Source organism: Tiliqua scincoides, chromosome 7, assembly GCF_035046505.1.
Source record: "Tiliqua scincoides isolate rTilSci1 chromosome 7, rTilSci1.hap2, whole genome shotgun sequence".
Taxonomy (NCBI): Eukaryota; Metazoa; Chordata; class Lepidosauria; order Squamata; family Scincidae; genus Tiliqua; species Tiliqua scincoides.
The window spans coordinates 25,887,322-25,912,109 of record NC_089827.1 but is presented as its reverse complement, the minus strand read 5'-3'; the positions used below and the strand labels follow the sequence as shown (position 1 = coordinate 25,912,109).

Sequence of the window (24,788 nt, the reverse complement as noted above, 5' to 3'; positions counted from 1 at the left end):
ACAACCTGCAAACTGGTACCATGAAAAAAGGAAGTTGAAAGAGGAATTCAGAGCTCAAAGAATCAACAATAATATTTTTATTGAGGCAAATTAATACAATAAGAGGGAGCTGGGAAACAACTAGAAGAGTCACTAATAACACAGGCCAACACACATTTTGCTTCCTTAAAAGTTACACCAATTCCTGGGTATATTTAGGGTGCAGATTCCAAAATCTGTTTTGCCCTATCACGTCTAGTTTTGGAGACACGGCACAGCCTCTTTAGTGAATGGTTCAAGCAGCCTACACCATGGCTTCCTCATGAGGAAGCTGCTTGAACTGTTGCAAGGTGACCCTAGATGTTGCAAGGTAATCCCAAATGTTCCAGGATATTCCCAGAAGTTGCAAGAGATCCCAAGATTCCAAAGCAAACTCAGAAGGCAGTGATGATCAAATCCAGGCCTTTATTGTAAATCCAAAGTGAGAGAAATCACCCAGAGCGCCCTCCTGGACTTGCTTTTATTACAATCTGGGGTTCCCTCCTTGAAACACATACATTTCTCATTGGAGACATTTCATTGGTTGGTTTACAAATCACCAGTTTCAGATTACACAATTCCATACATCCATCATACAGTCAGTAAATGGTACTGCACTTCAATTTTGCTCAAAAGTGACCTCACCTCATAATGACTTACTTTGGCCTTTGTTGTAGCTTGTGAAATGCAACATACTTGCCGGTGGAAGAGAAAATGCTATCTTATGCATTTTCTCTGGGAACCTGACCTTTGCAATGTGAACCAGAAATGACTTTGCTGTGAACCGGAAAATAGCTTCGATATGTTGTCTTAAACCTTTAATGCTGTTAGACCACTAAAACTCACTTAAAATAATGTGTTATATTGTTAGTTACACCTGTGTATGCACCAAAACTGGTTTTAAAATGAAGAATAAGGAAAATAAAAGAAAACTAAGCTGACCACTATCTTCTATGAGATCTGGTGTATCCCAGCATGTGTGTGCCTTTTGCTCTAAAAATATTATATAGCTACCCTTATATGCCTATATATGCGATCTCTGAGCTTGAAGCCATGATACTGAGCCTGTGTTACAAAGCAAGACAAACAGATTTTAAAATCACAAACACATTTTTTTACTCTTCTTCGAAAACAAAGGCTTATTCATTGTGCCTGCATAGTCTTATCAGAATGTCCTGAGAACAATTATCATGCTGCCAAGTCCAGCCAACGCTTGACTTGTAGGAAAAAAACCAAAACCATTTTTTTCTGTACTCTAACTTAACATTCAGAGAGATGGACCATGCTCTTTACGTTTCAGGTAAGCATATAGCATAACTAACAGGCTTGCCTTCTATCAGGACCATTCACTAATGAGGCTATACTATATCTCCAAAACTAGACGTGATAGGGCAAAACGGATGCCATTTTGGAATTGGTACCCCAAATTCATATCAAACCACCATAAAGTTTGGGAAAAGCTTTTCTGATCCTCAATTTCGTAGGCCTGTGTAATTATTGCTAGCACACTGAAGCCCCTTAAGATGTAAATGAGATGGGGCAGCGGTGCTGGTTAGGAGAAGAGCAAGGTGATGCTAACGAGGGAGAAGCTACATGCATGCAAAGTGTGGCTTTTCCCAGAAAACATAGGGTTTCCACAGGGTTAAAGGCTCAAAAATGAGCAAGAGGAAAAGAGGCAGACATCCTACTGTGGGGAAAACAGAAGATAGGCCATCTAATCATCAATGGGTCTCCCTAAACATATGTAAGTTATTCTGCTGTGTAAGTCCAAGGAGAGACAGAAGCATGTCAGGCTGGAAAAATGGGGTAGGATCCCAGTGCATGCCACTGCCCCTGCTCTCCCCATCCCTGCCCTTTCCCTCCCCCCCCGAATCTTCTCAAAACCATCCACAACCCACCTTTGTAGACAAGGCCCATGAAAGAGAGATATAGGGGGTAATACCCATGCCAAGAGTCAAAAGGGAGGGAAGAGCCAAAGTGGAGCCCCAGAAATTTCCCAGGATATTACATTTTCCTATCTCACCCAGACTCCCAACCCATTTGAGATGCTGGGGGTACCATATGCACAAGGCCAAGGAATGTATACATGACAGTGCTTAACACAGTGGGAGGAAAAGGGCCTGCTAGAGTAGGTCTTTGGCTTGTGGATCTGCTTACTATGAAAGACTGACTGTACAGGAGCACAGGGGCACAGCTGTGGGACTACAGCTGCTGCAGAAGCACGTTTTGGTACATACCGGACACTTTCCATTCTGGTGTGAGCCTAAATATGGTGATGCTAATTTTCTGTAATATTTTTCTATATTTAAAAGGTTTTAGAGAGACTTAGGAGTGTATTTGGTTTTCTGTATTACTATATCTAGCTGCTAATGTTGCATGGACGAGTAAACCTGGGCTCTGCATCGGGAAGCCTGGTAGACCTGGCTCCAAAGACTTTTCTGGCTGTTGCCACCCTCCTGCTAGGCTTCAAAGACTCCCCTGGGAGGGAGCCCAAAGGCCCTGCCTACTGTCACCTGGTGCAGGCTGGGTCCACCAGTGGCAGGCTTGCAGAGCTGCTGGCTGTTTGTGCCAGCAGCTCTGCCATGCACAGCAGTGGCACACCATTTACAGCACCACTTTATTGTGGTGACTGCAAGATTCGCTGTCATAAAGGTCCATTTAGACTGGGCCTTTAAGCAGGGGTAACTCTGTACTGAATTGTGATTCATGTATCAAAATTTGAAAGATGAAGCTAGTGATCAGTGATTCTATGCATTTTATAAGTTTACCATTTACATAGTATAGTATAATTTTAATGCTTTATATATAAAATAATTTTCAAAAAGGTGTAATGTATCCAGTACCCCATTGTTTACTCTCATCAGCAACCTCTGATAACATTCTGAGAATGTTAATAGTACAGATTGTAATTTAAGGTGTAGAGAAAATCATTATTATCCTATAGCAGTGGAGAGTTACTAGTGCTTGTAAAATCAAACAGATTTTCAAAGGCCTTGATTTTGATAGCCTGTTATAAAATATGGCTGCTTAAACAGATAAGCTATGTTCACTGCCATTTTAGACCACAGATTAAGAATGAGTAAAAAGAAAGGTGCAGACATGGTTATTGAGTGAGAGAGGTGTGGCAGCATAGAAACAGCTGACAGCAGGCAGGAAAGTGCAGGAACGGAATATTGGAAAAAAAAATCTAAAAACAAATAGGTAACTATGCAAATCTTGTTTGTCTTTAAAGCAGAGGTTGGTAGTAAATTTGACTTTCATTCTAGAACAGTGGAACAGTGATGGTCAGCTTAACAAGCCATCAGTTACCATTATTAACGAAAGAGGTATTTTTCACAAAATAACATATCTCTAAACCTGGTTGTGTTAATGCCTAAATTGTATTCACTAAATTTTATCTGGATGTTTATTCTTTAAAAATCCAAACAGTATGTGTTGATGGGTTTGCTCCAAACCGGGCTGCCATGCTTATGTATGCTTTTCAAAATGTGTTAGGTTTGGCATAATCTCTCAAGTATATATTTCTGATTTGGATTTAGTTAGATTTCTTTTTCATCCAGGCTCAGGTTGGCAGACCTTACAAATTCAAACCCGTGTGGAGTTCTGGGAGGAGATTGTGCTTTACAAACAAAGTAGATAAGATGAAAAGGGAGAGACAAGATAAAAGATGAAGAGTTGACAAGATGGGGGGGAGGAGTGATGGTGTGGGGGTGGATATGCTGTGGATGGATTCTGATCGGCTGGAGTAGGAGAGAAAAACTGAGGTAAAGCTGAACAGCCCCAGATAAATTGTTGGAAGTACTTTCCATTGAGTTCAGCAAAAAATCCTTCTGATGGATCAGCAGTCTCTCTCCCCCTACCTGTCCCCTGGGCTTATTGTACAACTATCTGCTAAAACAGATAACGTGGGCTATTATGCCCAAATCCCTAGCCGAAGCAGCTGGGATTCATTTCTCCTGCTGCTGGTATAGCAGGTGGTCCCAGAAATTCTGTCCTTCTGAGGCAATGTACTGTATTTGTTGAAGTGTACAAAGTTTTGGATATGTTTACAGAGACGATCCAATGTACACATATCATGGGATTCCCTCTCCCTCAAATTATGACTAGTTCTGCATATTAGCAATGGCATTTTGAAGAGAGGATGTTTGTCACCTACCATAATTTGGTCTACACTGGAGTCTCAGCACTGGGGAAGAGGACGCCTATTGTGGGAATGAACTCAGAATGTGTCGTACTGGCAAACTTTATGGAAGGCCATTTGTCTGCACTGTGTTTGGCAGTAAAGAGTGGTATTATTAGCCTGTCATGTTTATGAGCACTGAGATTCAAGGAATTGACTTTTTTTACTCAGTTTTTTTTTTTAAGTAAACAGAGTCAGTTTGAGTCTCATCTGTGGCTTTGTAAAGGTTCCATTTCCAAGGCATTAGTCTGTTGGAATGGACCTGTGAACTGTAACTTCACAGCAGGATGCCCCATTTACATCCGCAATGTGAGACATGCCTATGTTGGATTGTGGATGTCCATGTTTTCTTCCAGTCCTGTCAAAAATAATAGTGCAGTGGTATTGATTGAGACTCGTTCAATCAACACAGCTGGGAAACACTGAGAAATGTTCTTAGCAAAGTTGTCTAGTAGAGCAGGTGAGTTTTGGTTTGGTACAGATTTGGCAGTGTGTCCAGGTAAAGCAGATGGCAACTGCTTCCCTTGGGCCTGGAGTGTAGAACACACACCAGATGCATGGGAGATGGGCCAGAGAGGCAGCCTGTGTGAGGGGAGGAAAAGATGTAGGCCAGCCACACAAGATATGTTCCATGTGATCAACTCGCTCTTCCTTGAGATGGGGGAGGAGAGGGGATGAGAAGGGAATCTTTCTGTTAGCAGGGAACATAATCCAAGAGAGACGCCCCCGGATGGAGCCATTTTTGCACTTCAAAAACTGCTGCCAGGTATGCTATCCTTTCCAATTACATCATGTTTTGAATGCTTGCATTATGCCTGTTTGCTGGTTGGGGACCAACTAAGCTACATTAAGGCTGGGAAGGATGCTTCCTGATGCTTGAAGTCCTCCAGCCAGCACTTCCTGAAAAAAATGAACGCTTTTGTTACAAATTATTCCTCTAGCTCCAGCAATGGTCTCCAGCTTCTCAGTTTCTCCCTCCTTTGACTTCCCTTTACATTTGCTTGCCCCCCATCCCCAGGATATGGTTTGCTCTTTATTTTCAATTATGCAGATCAGGGCTGATATAATAACAAATCATCCCTACAGAGTGTTACTGCTGGAGAATGAAAACCCACAAAACTGTCCATTTAAACAAGACTTGGATTTTAGGGAAGCAACGAGGATTAATACTGCCAATTTGTCATCCTGGCGCTGTTTTGATTATAATGAAATTATAAAAACCATTTTATTTTTATTTTATAAATAATTTATATTTTCATTATTTTATTATAAAAACAATATTTGACCCTTGGTAGGTTTTCCTGCTGTGAGTCTGGGCATGCAAGAAATAGTGTGTTGGCATCCTTCAGTCTCAGAAGACTATGGTGTCACACTCTGAATGGTGGTTCTGGAACAGAGTGTCCTCTCCAATGCGCGAAGCCTGGGTAAAGTAGGTATGGAGGATAGGCTGCTACCCATGCAGCAAATCCCCCCTCTCCACGTCGCTGAAATGGTCCAATGGAAAGGCAGAGGCCAATACGGTTGGTTCCAGCGGCGTTGCAGGAGTTGCCAGAACGTGACTGTGTTCAGCCATGAACTGCCTCAGGGACTCCGGCTCCGGATTTTGCCTCGAAGTTGACTCCTGAAGCCTTTCCCATAACTGGATGTAGCCACAAGGCAGTGGAGGTTTGGGATCAGAGTTTTCCTTCTCTCAGATGAGCTGCCTTCCCAGGTTGACGAGTCCCATCTACCCGGTGGCTGTTTAGTCGCCTCTTACGACAAGTACAGCCAAACTGAGGGCCTATTCTTATCCCCAGCCCCCAGGGGAGATGCAAGAAATAAGACCAATGCAATTTAATACTACTAACAAGGTGCTACCCTTCTTTGGGGAGAAATCATCATGGCCTGAAAAGTTCAAAGTTGAAGTGGCCCACCATGTTAAAAGAATAAACCCCTGTATATGTCCACAGGCCTCTACACAGAGTGACAAGAGATATCCCTATCCTTGATAGGCCTTGATAGATCAGTAATTTTCAACATTTTTCCTCTTATGGCACACTGACACAAGGCACTGTTCTGCCAAATCCCAATCCACTGGGCCTTGTGCCCGCTTAAGGCTGATCAGTCCCCCTTGTGCAACTCACCAGTGCAGCAAGTAAAGGTCAGAGTCCAGTTCCAGTCCACAGATGCCAAGTAAACCAGTCCAATCAATTAGAGTTGCCAAATCAGAGCCCAGAGCCAATAAGCCAAGTTACAGTCCAAGGTCAGGTTCCAGGTAGGTCAGTCAAATCCATCAGGGTATCCAAGTCCAAAGCCAAAGTCCAGTCACAATCCAGTCAGATTCCAACTTCAATAAGCCAAGTCAGTCTCCTTTCCTACCTCCAACCTGCACTCCTTCAAAACCCACCAACCCTTTCTGCCTCAGGTGCTCCTTATATCCCTGAGGGCCCTATTGCCTTCCAGTGGCTGCAGCTGTGCAGCACACTCTGCTGGATACCCAGGCCTTACCCTTAAAGTGGCCACTGCTGACACCACATCTACCTCCTCACCAGTTCTTCAGTGATTCCAATACAGGCACTAAAATGGTCAAGGCACACCCTCGGTTTTTTGGCAATTTACAGAGTGCGTGGTGTTGCTGCTGGGTGGGTGGACTCACATCTCCAAGTGGCCCTACTAATAAGTGACCCTCTACCAAACACCTGTGGCATACCTGTGGACCATTTGCAACACACTAATGTGCCGTGGCACACTGGTTGAAAGGCACTCATCTAGGTGATGAGATAAAAAAAGACAACAGAGGGCAGGAAGGGGTGGTGCTGGCAAGCAGGACAGGCCATACAAGCAGTTGCTTCAGTAACCCTCCCCAAGTCCTCAAGGACCCCTTTGAAATGAATGGTGATCTTCATAATGGATCTGATGCCAAACCCTCCAGCAGGTGCAGCGGAAGCAGTGGTGTAGCTAGAGGGGGTGCAAAGCACTAAGTCTTGCAGGGAGCTTCACCCAGTGGCGTCGCTAGGGGTGTGTGGGCCGCACCGGGTGACATGCCAGGGGGGTGATGCACCTTGGGGGGAGAACGCGCTAACTTCACGGCTTTCAGAGCTACCCCACAGTGCCATACACCGTTGGATGCGGAATGCCCAGCGGAGTGCAATGCAAAAAACAGAATCAAAATAGCTCCTTTCCTTCAAAGATTATGGCCAAAAAAGGGAAAGAAAAATGCATGGAGCCCTATGGAAAGTGAAAGTGAGCTGTATCACGCATTTACTCGCAAGCAGGCGTACTAGCCATAGTTCGTTGGAAAGAGCAGGCTGAGAGGAATCCAACTACACCAGAATGGTCCCGATCCAATGAATGCAGCCCCCCAAAACACGAGTAGGTCCCTGCCTCCCTCCCAGCAGCAAGTCAATTGAAACGAAGTCACGTTGCTGCGTTTACTCACGAGTAGGCAAACTTGCCTTAGTCCCTTGGAAAGGGCAGGCGGAGAGGACTCCAAGGACGTCAGAATGGTCCTGATCCAATGAATGCAGTATCTAAAAACACCAGAGAAGGAGGTCCCTGCCTCCCAGCTGCCCTATTGAGCTCTATGGAAAGCAAAGCAGCCTCACGGTCAAGTTTACTCACAAGTAGGCAGACTGGCCTTGGCTGGTGGTCAGGCCAGGCAAAGGGGAATGTGAGGACACCAGAATGGTCCTGATCCAAGGGAGCTGCTCCAGAAGGCAGCCTCCCCCACTAAAAAGGTCCAAAATGAGGCTTCAACTGGTAAGGGGAAGTTTTCTATTTTACACTTGCAAAGCCAGGTGGGTCTTTGTACTGATATGCCTTAAATAGAAGAACTTTAAACTGGGCACTGGGGAGGGCTGGAAATCTCACTGATTCTTTTTTTGGGGGGGGAGGGGGGGTTATTGCAGGCAGGCTACAGAGTAAGCACCATTGACCACTATGGGACTTACTTCAGAGTAGACATGCATAGGCTTGGGCTCACAGGCTGCAATCCTACCCACACCTTCCTGAGAGTAAGCCCCATTGACCACAATGGGACTTACTTCAGAGCAGATTCACTTGGTGGAACAGGACTGGCTCCCCCTTATTTATTTCTTTTATCTTAATTATTTATAATTATTTATTTTAATTTGCTTGATGTCACTTCTGGCTATGACATCACTTCCAATGGGTCCTGGACAGATTGTCATTCTAAAAAGTGGGTCCCAGTGCTAAAAGTTTGAGAACTGCTGCAATAAGTTGTTAGTAAGTTGACTTGGGTGTGCGTGTGAGAGAGAGAGAGAGTGAGAGAGAGAGAGAGAGAGACTCTAAAAGTTTTCAAAATCACTAAAATCAGAGTTTGGAGGAATAAGACCATCATGTTATATATCAATCAATGCGTAATTTCATGCAGAATGCAATGAAACAAACCACATTGAAATATCTTTGTTCTATCGAAAGGTACAGCCAAAAAACCAGCAGTGGCAGGGCAATAGTACATCACCACGCCCAGGACCTGGGGCGTTGCCCCGCCCACTGCATGGGGGGACAGGCAGGCCTCCTGCACCGCGGGACGCGAATCCTGGCGACAGCACTGGCTTCACCACAGAGTGCAAGGGGCACCCTCGGAACCATTCAAGGGGGGGAAGCAAAGCAGAGGCGTACGCTTTGGGGAGGGGCCCCTTGCACGCTGAGGTGAGGCTCCCTGCAGAACTTAGGGGTTTGCACCCCCTGTAGCTACGCCACCAGGCAGGAGTTGGCGCTGGGCTGAGGGGCCAAGGCGAGCCTGGGGGGCGGCGGCGGCGCTGCGCACCTGAGCAGCGACTCCAGAGAAAGGGGAAGCACAGAGCACCACCAACGCAGACAAAGCGGCGGCTGAAGCCTCCGCGCCCGCCTCGTCCCCGCTTGGCCACCCCAGCCACGAGGAAGCAGGCAGCGCTCCCTCCCTCCTCACTCCGGCCGCCTCCGCCCGGGAGGGTGACTGGTTTCCAGCCTGGTCCTGGGCGCCCCCACACCGGAGCCAGACGCCGCGCGCGCCCTGCCCTGCCCTTTCCGCACAGCCGGCCTCGGAGAGGCGCAGGGCGCACGGGCGGGCGCGCAGACAGAGCTGCGGGCGCCTGGCGCGCGGCTTAAGAAGGTGTGGGGCGGGCGGAGGCCGAGGGGAGGAGCGGCAGGGCCGCCCACCTCCCACTCGTGCGCACCGGCGCGGGCGTCCTGCAGCCGGCTCCTCTCCAGCCGCCAAACTTCGCGAGCTGCCGGCGCTCCTCGCAAACTTACTTTGCCGGCTGCGTGCGTCTCGCCTCGCCTCGCCTCGCCTCTCCTGCGGCTGCCCTCTGCATGCCCCTGCGCGGCCGGCGGCTGCATGGAGCTGAAGCAGCGCAGCCTCCCCCGAGGGCGGGCTGGCCCCTGGCCCTGGGCGCTGCCCCTGGCGCTGCTGCTGCTGCTGCCCTCGGCGGCCCAGGTGGCGCAGGGGGGCGCCAGGTACTACCCGCGCTTCTCGCCCTTCTTCTTCCTCTGCACCCACCACGGCGAGCTGGAGGGCGACGGCGAGCAAGGAGAGGTGCTCATCTCCCTGCACGTCGCCGGCAGCCCCACCTTCTACGTGCCGGGCCAGGAGTACCACGGTAAGCAAGCGGCCCCCCGCGCTCGGAGCCTCGCTGACCCGTTATCGTCGGTGGGGCTCACCTCCCAGTGGACACGACTCTGAGGCTGCACTCCTACCACGCTTACCTGGGAGTAAGTCCCGCTATAGGCAGTGGGGCTTACTTCCCAGTAGACACGCAGAGGCTGGGGCTGTAAGACTGCACTCCTAGCCACGCTTATGTGGGAGGAAGTCCCATTATTGTCAATGGGGCTTACTTTCGAGTAGATGCATAGGATCGGGCTCTTATCCACTGTTATGTAATCCTATCCACTCTTACCTGGGAGTACGTTCCATTGTACTCGGCGGGGCTTACTTCCGAGTAGGTATGCTCTGAGACTGCATTCCTATCCACTCTTGCCTGGGAGTAAGCCCCATTATAATTAATGGGGGCAACTTCCGAGTAAGCATGCATAGGATGGGGCTCTGACAGCCCTATCCTATGCCTGTCAGTAGTAAGCCCCATTGTGTTCAGTGGGGCTTACTCCCAAGAAAGTGTGTATAGGATGTCCACGCTTACCTGGAAGTAGGTCCCATTATAGTCAGTGGGGCTTACTTCCGAGAAGACATGCCTGGGATTAGGCTCCCTGTCCGCTCCGCGAGAAGGCTGGAGGGGTCGTCTGCCCCGCAACCCACCCCACCCGGGGTTGGAGAGGCTGGTCTTCGGGGCTGCGCTCCGAGCTCACCATTGAAGCTAACGGGTTTCGCGGGCTTGTGGCTTTTGTCATCGGCTGTGCTGGAGATGGGGTGCTGGTGGGGTGTGTGAATGGGGGGTGTTTGCGGCTGAGCGGATCCCAGCGGGAAAGTTGCTCCGCTTCCTGGACTTTCCCCCACCTGCCCCCCCCCGCTTCCCCAGCCCTGCCGGTGGGTGCGACTCCAAAGGAAGGCTGCACTTCGATGGAGGGACACCCCCCTCCCCGCACTCCTTTCTTGCCCATCCCTTCGATTCTTCCCTCGTTGGAAAGCGGGGCATAAACAAACACGCTGAGAAAGAACAGCCACGAATGTATGTCGTGCCCCCCATCCGCCCTGCCCCCCCCGCTGCCTCACCCTCCAGGCAGAAGCGCGACCTCCCCCCACATTTCCCCCCTGGTTGCTGCGCTTTGCCTCCCTAGCACCTGAATAACTGGCTGACTGACAGCCCAATGCTACGCCTGTCTACTTAGAAGTCCCATTGTAGTCATTGGGGCTTACCCAGGAAAGTGTGGATAGGATTGCAGCCTTCCAACCAATCCTATGCCTGTCTATTCAGAAGTAAGTCCCATTCTAGTCGAGGGGGTTCACTCCCAGGAAAGTGTGGACAGGATTGCTGCCTAAATCTGGAGCTTCTGTGAGCCTCCTGAACCCCCATCGCCCCACCCCCTTATTCTGCACAGGAGAGGCCGCTTCTTTCATACCTCATGGGTGACCTGCATCACAAGCCTATGCATGTCTACTCAGAAGTAAGTGCCATTGTGTTCAATGAGGCCTACTCCCAGGAAAGTGCGCATAGGATTGCAGCCTCAGGTGCCTTTGAAAGACTGAGTGATGCTTTTGGCTTGCAAACTGGAGGACTGAGAGCATCTTGGGGTGCATATCCTTGCCTGGACTGGTGGGATGCTGCTGGGAAAAGTTGACATAATGAAAGGGCGAGTGAGCTAGGCTCTCTGGGTTGATTGGTTTTTCTGAAGGTGAATTTAAGTTTTCACACCTGCTTTTTAAAAGCCAGTGCAATCTTGAGATGATGGAGTGGCTTGCTGGACCACTAAGACCTGTGCTCTGATCAGTGGCATAGTTAGAGTGCAAAGCACTAAGTTTTGCAGGGAGCCTGTGTTTTGCTCCCACTGCCCAGAACGGCTCTGAAGGGGTGGGGAAGGGGCTGCATGCACAACACAGTGAAGCTCCCTGCAGGGAGTCTTGCTGGGAGCTTCACAGTGTTGCACATGCAGCCCCTTCCCTGCCCCTTCAGAGCCGTTCTGGGCAGTGGGAGCAAAACACAGGCTCCCTGCAAAACAGTGCTTTGTACCCCCCTCTAGCTATGCCACTGGTTCCAATCCTTGCGCAGTGAGGATGTTCACTCCAGTGACCTTGGGCTGCCCCCCCTCAGGCTAAGCCAGTGGTTTCTAAACCAGGACCCACTTTTTAAAACACTATGAGGACCTACCTAGGTTTACCACACTTTTTAAAACAGGAGATCTATTAAAGTATTTATTACTTTCTTAACAAGTAATAATAACCAGAGAAAAGACATTTATCAAACATTTATCTCCCTATATGTACACATGCTTGCAAACTGTAGGAGCAGAGCTCTTTGCAGGGTATTTAGCAGTTCTTTCATTTTTCAGTTGCCTCAGGGCTTAATTAGTTATCTAATTTTTCCATCATCCTTATGCAACCCACCAAAATACAGGTTGTGACCCAGCAGTGGGTCCCAACCCACAGTTTGGGAATCACTTGCCTAAACTATGCAGAGGACTGCTTTAAAGATGAAAGAGGGCAGACAAACTGCTGTGCATTGCTTAGAGGTCCTTGGAAGATGGGCGGGATATACAACTTGATGATATTTTATGTAGCAAGTATTGTAACTTGTGGAGGTTATTCACCAGAGTGGGAATTGTGGATTGTTGCTGTGCAGCACAATCCAAAGCTTGTTTACTCCAAAGTAAGTCCCATTGAGTATAATTAAACAATTATATATTTAGAGAGCTTAAATTCACCTTTCAGTTTAACAAAATTCTCAAATTGGTTTACAAAGATAAAAAGACAATACATCATAATGTCAATATACAACATTAAGTATGACTTATTCCCAAAACCTTCACATGTTTGCCTAAGTATCACTGAACACAATAGGATTTATTTCTGAGCAAGTAGGTGCATAACTGATAATATGATTTGTATCTTGGAATCTGCCATAACCTTCAAGACGGAGTGAGATATAATTCTTAATTAATTAAAAAAAGTATAGATGAGTGTGGTTGGCTACAGCCTTGCCACAGAGGTTTAGCACAGAGTCATTTTATTGATTTAATTAGCACTTCAAGAAATTTTGTTGTTAGGGTCATGCTCAGATTGAAGCCTCTAGGTGTTTTCAAGCTTTGCTGCTTGTTTTGACTGTGTGACCTAATAGGAAAATGAATGATTACTGGTACAATTTGTGTGTCATTTATGATGCAAATTGTGAAGACAAATGAATCCTTGGGGGGTCTTTTCTAGTTAGGTCCCTTTCCATCAGTAGCCTAAATACTCCTTGTCTAGAATGAATTTGAGCTTCTCTTGTCTCAAACTTGTGCTTCACTGATGTGTGAAAACTAGCTGGCCTTGTTGATACAACTTTTCCCTTGGGATGAGCAGATACTCTTTTAAAGGCTATGCTGCTTCTGGAGAATCATGCAAGAGCTAATCCAAAGCTTTTAGAATTTGGAAAGAGATGTTTCACTGACTTCTGTGGCCTTTAGAGCATAGACCTCTCCTGAATAGATAGTTGTTCCTCTGCTTGCTAAATGCACACTGAATGAGTTGAGTGGTGCCATGTGAAGGTCACCCATTAGCTTCCATAAGAATGATCAGCCAATATGATTGTGACACAAGTTTGACCCCAGAAGTGATTGAGCTTTGTTGCTGAGTGTGACCTCAAGGAGGGGGATAATTTTGAAGATAAATGCTGAAAGTGAGAGTGTTAGGTCAGGCACTCAAAGCCAAACCAGTCAAGTTTCATTGGAAGACCCTGCATTGTCCTTAATGTTTTCCCCAGTGACTAAATGGGAGAGAACTTGGTCATTAGGGTGAAGTGAATTTTTCATGTTAAAAGGGGTTTTCTTCTCTGAGATAGTGAAAACTGCCTTTTGTTGTTGTGCTGTTCTTTCATTCTTCTCATCAGTTTCTTCTTCCTCTGCAGTTGCGTATTTGTTCCAGAAAATACCTTACTCTTGCTTTTAAAAGTAATTTGTCTCCAGTGTTCCACTCCACCAGTTGTTTATTCTTTAGTGGCAGTGTCTGAGGAGGGGGCAGTGCTCAGCTGACACTCTACTGTGCAACCCCCCCCCCCAGAGGGACTTCTGAGAGCAAGTGGCAAAAAAAGTGGTGTGGTTGGAAAAAGGGACCAGGCAGAATTAAGGCGTGGTGTGCCAGAAAATCATGATCAGTGCATGCATATCCCCAGCCATACCTGCTGGGATGTATCTAAACGATCCTTCCCCTATCTTGGATGCTGCCTAGTGGCCTGCATCTCTAAATGCCCTCTCACTGTCAGGAGTTATCAACTGAGATTTCAGAACATTTTTAGATCTTGCATATAGTATTCGTGGTTGGAACCACAAGTATCTGGATATATTTTTTGCTTTTCTGTTATCATTAGCTTTCATATTCTTAACATGGTGTCTTCACCACCTTCTACGTACTCTAGTCTGGATAAATATCGACTACCTTCTCAGTGTACTTCATATATCTACCAGAGCAGGCAGCCTGCTCCTGAATATATTTACTTAGGAACTGAGTACACTGGAGCTCCCTTCCTAGTACATATGCTTACATTTTACAGGCTAATTTAGAGAGGGCAAAGGATGGCAGGGGTGCCTGCACCCAATGCATCTGTATACTCACAGAGCTTGAGATACTCTTAGCTCAGACTTAACATTTTTTTTATGGCATGACTTGTCCCTGCCTTCTCCGTATGGACAAGCATAGCGTATGAGTGGGGTGCTACGGTCTTGACTGTTGGCAACTTACTTGATCTTATAGGCTGTGATCATGTAAGTGCGCTACTTTGACTTTATTGCTCAGAATGTGACCATTTAAACCACTAAATGTAATGGCTAGTAATTTAGATTTGTAATTTTCTCACATTTTCCTCAAAAACAAGATCAGTATGTATAGATCCTATTATTTATGAGCACTGTTGACAATACACATGTCAGCTACTTTTTCTTTGCTTTTGTATGTGGTATACTGCACCTCTAAAACAAAATGCATTGAAACAGTCTAACTACAACACAAGGGAGACATACTTAGAGAAACTTTATGGTATATGACTATTTGTGTCTGAATCTTGTATATATGAAGATACTTATGGCATATCAATACATTTCAAATTTTTGTTTTTAATTATGAGAGTGTTGGGAGTTAATATTGTTGACAGATATGCATGTATATTTCAGTTTTACCAATGAAATTTTTACCTAGATTACAGAGATGAACACTTTTGGCCCAATCCTATCCCCCTTCCCGCTGCTGCAGCCGTACTAAAAAGGCATGTGCTGTATCCAACAGGGGAGGGGGTGGAGTAGGTGGCTTTAGAGGGGAAAGGGGTATTTAAATTCCCTTTTCCTTCTGCAGTGGGTCTCCTTGGACCTGATAAGCCTCCCGCCCTGAAGTGGGTCTCCTTGGAGGTGTGCCAGTGATTTTGCTGGCACAAGTCCCAGTGAGAAAGGGGGCAGGCTGGCTGGCTGCTGCCAGAGGGGGTAAGAGCCAGTGTTAGTAATTGCCTCTTGATCCATCCCGTTCTGCAGCCTCCCCACCTCCCTGCCACTAGCATACCCACTGCACCATCCACTGCATCCCCCCTCCCTATGGCAGCAACAGTAACTGTGCCTGGGAACCTCCTTTCCTTGCTTAAAGTTCATTTACAAGTGGAAGCTTATGATCAGGGCTTCTGGGAAATGTAGTTCATAAGAGCCAGGCTAGTCTTATGGCTGTTAAAGCTGTGGTTTATGTCAGTTAAAGCATTTTTTTGCTATTAAAAGCTGAACTACTTCTGAAATAGAGAAGAATTTCAATACAGGATCCTCCAAAATATTGATGCTGAGAGATTTGGAAGATATAGGGTGTATAAGCGCATTCAGCCACTAGAGGTGCTAAATGTAATGCAATATAACAGAATAATTTCATTCTGTTACAGTGTATTACATTCAGCACCTCTAGTGCCTGAATTCAGAATACAGTGGTACCTCGCATAACGAATGCCCCGCGCAGCGAAAAACCTGCAGAACGAAAGCGGTGTGCGAAGTTTGGTAACTCGCATAACGAATTTTTATGACTTATGCTTCGCATAACGAATTTTTTTTTTATTGTCCTGGTTTGTCTTAAGGGGGGGGGATCTTCATGTCCCTTTATGATCCTGTCCACCCTAGTAAGGGGCGGATCTTCATGTCCCTTTATGATCCCGTCCACCCTAGTAAGGGGCGGATCTTCATGTCACTTTATGATCCCGTTCACCCTAGTAAGGGGCGGATCTTCATGTCAGCTTGCTCCCAGGAAAGTGTGCACAGGATTACAGCCTTCAAACTCCCCACTCAGCATCCCCCCATCGCTCATTCACCCTCTCACTGCCCCATTTCCTTCACGTTGCCCCCCCCTGATCATGGCAAAAGCAAGCAATTGAGTGCAGCTGCTGTGTCCTCCCCAGCTTAGAGCACAATCCTGTGCGTGTCTCCTCAGAAGTAAGTCCCATTGTGCTTACTTCCAGGAAAGTGTGCACAGGATTACAGCCTTCAAGCTCCCCACTCAGCATCCCCCCATTTTTGAAATCCTCTGTACAGTATGTATGCCTTTAAAGAGCACTTAATAAACACTTTGTAAACCAAATTTGACTTTGTTCTGACTTTTCTTGCCCATAGGAACGCATTAATTAAATTTCAATGCATTCCTATGGGAAAACGTGCTTCGCAAAACAAAAAACTCGCATAATGAAAGTACTCGCGGAACGGATTAATTTCGTTATGTGAGGCACCACTGTATAATGTTGCTGGGAGACCTGGAAGTGCATCTTTTGAGCTACTGTTGGGCTAACAGTAGAAACCAAGCAGTTTGACCGCGCAAAGGTAGAAAATGCAATTCTGGTGCATTTTTTTTAAAAAGGCGTTTAAACGGTGACCCTGGTATTTGCAGGGAATTAAATCTGCAAATGCTGGATCCACGGATTCCAAGGATGCACCTGTATATATTTCTTTTTTAAATGTCTTCTCCCCCTTTTTATTTTCATTTATTTTTTTACTTTCTACATTTGATATTGTTTCGCAGTTTTAATATTCTGCTGCAGAACCTCTCTGTGGATACAGAATCTGTGGATACTGGGGATCTAATTTAAATGACTTTTTAAAAAAGTGCACCAAGATCAGGGTTCCTACCCCTTTCCTGACCAAACCATGCAGTTTCCAAGCCTCCACATCTATTTTTAGAACTGAAAAACCCACTTCCATGTAGCACAGAGGTTCCTTTTTCCTTCCAGTCTCACCCCAAAATGCATTGCGAGGGGGCAGGGTGTAACAGGATGGGGAGAGGGGGAGGTGTGGATAGGCCCTGAAGGAGATGGGATTGGTGGCAGCAGTGCATGCCTTATCCTATTCCCTCTTCCAAACTTGAAAGGCCGAAATGGGGCTTCTTGGCATGTGCCAACAATTCTGCTGGTGCAGATCAGAGTAGCTCCATTTTGCAATCTGGGGCTTTACCCATGGTAAGGGGACAAATGTTCCCTTCCCCTGAGGAGACCTATAGCCTGCTCCTAACCAGTATAGTATACAATGTATGCTGAGTGGCCCCTCATTGGTTAGGACTGGACTGTCAGTCTTTATGCTGGGCCAGTCTCAGTCAAATCGATGCTGTAACTCAAGCAATGGGGTTCCAGGCAAACAATTCTTAAAAATACAAGCTGTCTGCAGCAACACAACTGATTTGCTTTGCAATAAAAATGTAAGCCCTTTTTCACCCAGCTAAGTAAACTTTTATTTTCACATCATACAAAAGTGGCCTTGAAGATCTGGTTTGCTGTGAAAATGTTTTGATGCATGCTTTCGTCCCCAAAGATGTACTGATTACAACCCTTAAATATAGCTTCTATTTTTCTGTGATGGATGTCCAGTCTGATACATGCAACTGTTACTTTTTACCTTGAGGATAGTTGTCTTTACTGAGAATTATGTTTCTGTTCCAACCTTCTTTTTTCCTGAACTTGGGCAAATCTGTCAAAGCTGGTATAGTATTATCAGCTTCTAGGACTGTTTCATAAATTGTATTTTTTGTGCACATTACCAATCTCTATTTAGAAGACTGTGTATACAGTACTAGTATTATACTATAAGTTCTGAAATGGTATTAGTGGTGTCACAAATCTGTATGCTACAGAGTTTATATTTTCAATCCAATGCATTCAGGGCTGCTCTTTGTTTCACAGTATACTGAAATAAATTATCCATACAATGGAAAAAGAAAAATTAGTTGTAAGATTTCCATACAACTTTCTTAATTTGATAACTTTCATAATTTGTTCATGTTCTCCAATTTTAAAAGGCACTCTTGATTTTACCATTATCCATTTAAAAATTAACTTATGGCCCTATACAACCTGGGCCAACCTGCGTCTTGTGTGCACTGCCTGGGAGATGGCTGTCACAAAAGTGCTGTAAGGAACATCGTGGTGCCCAGAAAGAGAGAGGTGCAAGCATGGAGGCCAGTGTAGGCTGACACTGGGCTTCTGCTCTGGGCAGAGGAGCCCTGGGATTCATTGGCAGTAAGTCTGCTGCCAAGTGGCACGGGGGCATTTCAAGGGTGGGGGGAGGGTGGGGAAGGTGGGGAGGAGTGAATGGGCAGGGAGGAAGGCAACTCAGGCCCAGGAAGGGGCATGGACTGCAAAGGAGGTCTGCACTGGATCTTTTCTTATAAATGTTTATTTATTACAGATATCTAACAGGGAAAAGGGCAAGACTTAGGGATGGGTCTACAAGGGTTACACATCAGGATAATGGCCTTGGAACACAACATGCATTCTTAAAAAAAAATTTTTTTAAACGGTTAAAAAAAAAGAAATTATCCATGCAAATGTTACCTCTTTTGTCATTATAATATTTACTAATTAATCTAAACAATCAATATTTATCTAAAATTGTCTATCCAGTCATAAAAAGTCTTCAAATAACTCCTTATTTTACCTATTCCCCTCTCTTTCTTTCTGTTAAGACATCCATTTCTGCTATTTCATAAATCTTATCTATTAATTTTTCTCTATTTGGAACGTCTATATATTTCCACATTTGCGCATATAATATTCTTGCCACTGTACTAATATGTACAATAAGGTGTTTCTTGTGTTAGTCTTTAATTTCTGATGTCACATTTAGGAGGAGTAGCCACCTTGGGTGTCCTTCGGGGAGAAAGGCGGAATATAAATTGAATACATAAATAAATAAATTTCCGGTTTGTATGGTATTACACAATTCAGTATCTCGTGTAACATTTTATATATCATTTTCCAATATTTCTTTGCTTTTTCACATGTCCACCACATATGATAAAAAGTCCCCTCAATCTCTTTACACTTCCAACACTTGTTTGATGAACCTGAATACATTTTTGCTATTTTCTCTGGAGTCAGATGCCATCTATAAAACATTTTATATAAATTATCTTTAAAAGATACTGCTTTAGTTATCTTAATATTTATATTCCAAATTTGTTTCCAATTATAATTGGTATATTATATCCAAAATTTTTTGCCCAGAGCACCATTGAGTCTTTCACTATCTCATCCGTTTGCACTGGATCTTAACCCCCTCCTTGACCTGAAAGCCCCACATAGGGCTACACCATTCTGGGCCAGCAATTGAGATGGTCCAGATATGAGCAGCTCCATTGGGCTTGACATGCGATACAAATGTTCCATTACCTCGAGGAGACTTCTGGCTGCCTCCCTGCCCCTGTGGGAAACAGTAGCGGCTGTTTCTGCGCACTGTATTGTGGTACAGGCATCCCCATTAGGATTGGGTTGATAGGCAATGACTGGTGAAAATTTGTTTACAGGAGAGATTCTAGCTTTCTGGCTATAGGGCCAAAACAAATGTGTCACTGCACTCAGTTATGTAATCAGGAAAAAGAACAATGCCTTACCTTCAATGGTTCTATGTGCAATATTGTTTAGTTGATCTCAGAATTGTTATGAGTAGTTCAATAGCACCTATTAAAGTCTGCAGTACTTTTTTGACATGCTTCCTACCTTTCTATAAAATTTCCTGTTTGTTCATCTTTTTTCAAGAAAATATGCAGTGTGTAGTGAGTGGATTTTTGCTTTTTTAAAATAATCCAAACTTTTTCCTACTTATGGCAGACTTTATAGGAACTACTTCAGTGTTTCATGCCAAATTATCAGATTATATCACTATAACACTTCTAATCTCATTTTTATTCCAAGTATATGGCCATAATATTCTAATCTTACCAGACATGCAATTGAATATTTAAATTATGCTGGTTACAAAATTATGTGCTAGCTGTTTTTTTAAAAAAGCCATTACTTATTTGCTAGGCTTTTAGGCCTGCTTTGCAACTTGAGGATGGCAAGCATTTTTGACCACTAAGACAGTATACTTAGATTTAAAAGGATTAACATGCTGCTCTTAAATATTTGTGCTAGCATATCTGCCTACAACACTGACATAATATCACAGTTTGAGATGTTGCTCTAATTTGACAGTATTCCCAAGCATGTATCTGCTCAATCTGTTAGACCAATGGAAGTCTAAAAGAGGCTTAAATCCAAATGTTGTGATTCAACTGGGTTTTGGATTAGATTACCATGACTAGTAATATGCCATTTTTCAATCCGTAGGATTTTACAATAAATTATATATTTCATTGTCTCTCTGAGACAATCTTTTCACTTATTTTGCTGTGTAAACCACTTTGTGATCTATCTTGCTGATAACCTTATAAATATTTTAATAATAAAATAACAAGCATTCAGAGAACATGAATACAACAATAGTTTTTGGAGAACCATGTCTCAGAAATAATGTAATGCAAACTTTTCTCACTCCCTCTATTTCAGTTTGTAGACAAAACAGGACCACTCAATTAAGGCAGAGCTATCTGAGTACTTACTGAAATCCAGAGGTTTTCAGAAGTTAGGAATTGTCAAAAACAAACCCACAAAAGGGCAGGAAAAAAAATCCTCAAACACTTTGCATCATCAGGAATAAAAGAGTTTGGGAAAGCTTCAGATACCCAGAGGGACGTTGAACTTTCTCTGTTGGAAGAGGTGGGGGAGGGAAAGAACTTGCAGTTTTTTCTCCGTTTCATACAAACGTTGACCAGTGTTTTAAGGAAGAATGTTTAAAAGTGAGAGGAGATGAACAGGTTGGAAGAAAGAATTAAAAAAATTAAAAGGGCAGAGCTATACACCTTTGAAATAGAGGAAAAAAGAGAGAGGTTGAGAGAACAGTATTGCTACAATATTCAAAAATTACACCTGGCCTCCCAACCGAATTGTGTGATCCAGGACATGTTTACTCTGAAAGCCCACTCTGTGGGACGCAGGAAAATATGCATACAGCAATATTTTGTTACACAACTCCTCTTTTTGTTTTTGTTGTAGCATTACAATCGCTAATTTCTTTGCAGAATCAACACATTCATGAGGTCATCTGATGCAGTCACCTCAGATAGTGGGGCCTGTGTGTTTCTGGCACTCTTCCTCCTCTTCACACTCTGTAGACTCAAAAAGGAAAAGAGAAGTGGAGTGAAAGAGGAAATGTGGAAGGAAGAAGAATGGTGGTCTAGAGAGTTCTCCAGTTTATCACTCTCTTCTCCTTCAAACTTCCTCCTCTACTCTGTTGTTAAACTCAGGACTAAGTAAGGGAACAGCATTTAAGGAACCTGCAATAGGTTCCAGGAGCTCTAGGGTTTTGCAAAGTTTTGCCACCCCATCCTTGTTCCTACCAAGCCCCATGGGAGGGTCTGTCCCCACCACCACCCCTATGTACAGCCATTGAATCCCATGCCAAGGTTACCTAGTCAACTGAGTAGCACACTTCTACCAACCAGTCACTAACTGCACAGTGACTACTGCAGCTAGCACTGGGCAACAGTGAGGGTTCTGTGACTACTTATGCCTCTCCCAAGGCTGGCTTCTTGGTTGCTGGGGCAACAGGGGACACTAAAGAGGCTGGCTCTGGGCTGGAAAGTGGGTGGTGCCCACATACCAATAAGGCAGTGGTTCCCAAACTCTCTGAGAATTTGGGAACTGCTGTAAGTTACTGAGGGGAAGGGGTGAAAGCAGCAATGTGATCGCTATGATCACACCTCTGCCAGGGCAGAGAAGGGGTTTTTACATACTTGAGGCAATGCTGGGGTGCTCCAAACTTCCAAAAATAGTAAAAAATAGCCGCTTCTGGTTTCGTGACGAAAATCAGAAGTGGTCATTTTTTAAAACACTTTCCGGCAGTTTGGAGGCTTGGGGAGCCCTGCAGAGGGGGTCCACAGGCTCACTACATCCCCCAGGAGGCTGGTGCTGCCTCAGGTAAGTTAATTTAAAAAACTGTTTTACCCCTGGTAGTGACATGATTGTAGCAATTGCCTCGCTGCCTTGACAGGGCTTTCCTGTCTGGAGCATCACATCATCCCAGTTTGGGAACCTCTATCATAAGGCAGTTCCTGGGTTAAAGGTTTCAGTCAGTGACTGCAGGATGCAAGGCTGAGGGCTCTGCCTCCATAGCCCCAGGAGGCGTCAGTAACCTGTCTGAGGGAGAAGGAGCTGTATAAGGGAGCTTGCCCCTCAAAGCCAGTCCAAAGCAACAGGGGGAAGGCTCTCCAGGCTGGGTAGAAGGATTCTTCTTTGGTGAATGGAAAGGGTTGCTCTGGAGGCCCACGAATCAGGAACCAGGATTACATCCTCTTTCCAACCTGGACCAGTGGCTGGGGAGCTCAACATAGGCCAACTCTGTTCTTTGTACTGGACACTTGCTGGAAGCCATACACAGATACTAATAAATGAATAAAACAGTGAGGCTGGGTCTATACACATAGGAGAATGAGGAGGTAGAATGGACTGTTGTGCTTCAGATTTTAGGTGGGTGTTACCACACTTGAATGCTCCCCTATTCTAGAAAACACCAGAAAACTAGCGCATCAGGGTAAAAGGCTTTATGACAGTCTACTGAGCTGATTGTTTCTATGAAGTTTTAAAGGTTTTCAAAAACGGGATCCACTGGCATTTTGAAGCAGTGCAATACATTCTCTTATCTGTTGCATAGATAGACCAGATTGTAGTTGTGCTCTGATGGCAGTACAGAAAAAGGAACATTGATGGGGGGGGGGGAAGAGAGAAATAAGGGGATGTTAAAGCTAATGGGAGGCATAGGTGGTGATGCGCTAATGTTTTCAGTGCTGTTTGAAAGGGGAAAATATGGTTAGATGAGTGCCCCTTAAGCAACCTTTTTATCTCAGTGATGTATTTTTTCTGGCAAGCATGGAAGGTGGTGTGATAATTTTAAAAACCTTTCATTTCCTCAGTGGTGTTTAGCTTTTTTAATACATCATTTCTTATGTATTGGCCCTTTTTAATAAGAGTTTATATTTCAAAGGAATATCCCACATTTGTGGGATTTGTTTTCTTATTTTTTCTTTTGTCAGAAACAAAGTAGGGAAAATCAATTTTCCAATGGACTTTTGAGAAAAATCACTTAAACGCAATTCATACATCTTCAGGTTATTTATAGTTAACCAAGGCAGCTTGTGGCTTCTGCCAAAATGAATAGGAGGAAGGGATTTATCCGGAGTAATTCAGTCAGATGAATGAAAAGATGTGTCTATCACCACTATAATGTTGGAAGCGCTACTAAATATAAACTGATATTGGAGGCTACATTATATTAAGAAGATTAGTACATTTAAACTTAGGGCTCGTGTGTCCTAAATAAAGTATATTATTGAAATGAATTATTTTTCCTAGTGGCAGTACAAGAGTATACAATCTTTAAACCAAAGGGAAAAAATCTGTATAATTTTATATCTAAAAACATAGGAACTGTTCTACTATCAACCTCTTGTAGGAGATGTGATTCAAATAAAATTATACTCAAAGTAACTGTAGTCGTACTTCAAAAAACAAACAAGTTCAAACGGCTTCATGGTCATATGCATCAGAAGAGGGTCTCTGGCTCATCCAAGCTTAGGGACGGGGGATGTCCATTCAAGGTCTAACATTTTGAACAGGACTAGTGTGCAAAAGTATTTAAGAGTCCAGTCCTATCCAGCACAGGAGGAGCAGCACTAAACACCCACCACTGTATACTGTGCTTGAGTACAAGCAGGCTGGAGGTCTCTTTGGAGGAAGGGGACATTCTTATGCCACAAGGAATGCCACAGCCTGCTCAGTGGGACTTCCCGTCAGTGCCAGCTGAATTGTGGCACAGACTCAAGAAGCCCCATGCAGGGCTTCCAAGCTGGACATGGGGGAGAGGATTCCCCCCATGTCTGGGGGGAAGGAGGCCTCCGCCTGTTTCACCCACTCCTGGGCAACTTACATCGCTGTTCCACCCTCCTCTACCCAGAAATGCCTCTCCTACACCCTTCAGCCACCCTTCCCATGCCCTCGTGCCACTCGGCACTTACCTGCTTTCCAGTGGTGTGTGGGGCTCAACCTGCAGTGTTGACAGGGCAATGCAGACCTCCTCAATGGCACAGTGGGTGTCACTGGATTGGGCTGTAAGACCTCAATATGCCTCATACCCTTGTCAGCCACTTGTCCCATTGGATCTGTCTTGTACTATGTTTCTGATTTGCTACCTTCGCTATCTGCAATGGCCTAGTTCAGTGGTTCCTAAATTGTGAGCCATGGCTCCCCAGGGAGCTGTAGAATCATCACAAAAACCTTCCACTTTATACAGTATGTAGGATTGTAATCCTTATGGGGAGCTCCAGCCAGAGGCTCAGTAGGTCAAAGGAGCCTCCAGTCAAAAATGTTTGGGAACCACTGGCCTAGTTTCTTCTTTGTGGGCTTCCACTCATGGTCTAAACACAGCATAACTGAAGGCTGATTCACAAGTATATGTATATCATTCAGTAGCTCATCACCTAAGCACTTAGCATTCAATGAACTGAAGCTACTTGCATTACAAAGTATTTTGTTGGAAGTTTCATGACATGATTTGAATGCTTTATCTGTGGTATATGTCAGTGCTATAATTGCAAAATGATAAACAGAATGTGAACTTGCCCTTAGAAAGCATGGGATGTGCAAGATGAGTT

The 24,788-nt window shown here is 44.8% G+C and overlaps 1 protein-coding gene across 1 annotated transcript in view; it reads left to right on the top strand.

Moving 5' to 3' along the window:
- Nucleotides 1-9,518: 9,518 nt before the first annotated feature.
- The window catches only part of RELN (reelin), a 366,138-nt gene continuing 350,868 nt past the window's right edge, over nt 9,519-24,788 (top strand). Inside the window, exon 1 of the mRNA XM_066633734.1 lies at nt 9,519-9,780. Coding sequence (XP_066489831.1) covers nt 9,519-9,780 — 262 coding nt within the window. The remainder of the gene's footprint in view (nt 9,781-24,788) is intronic.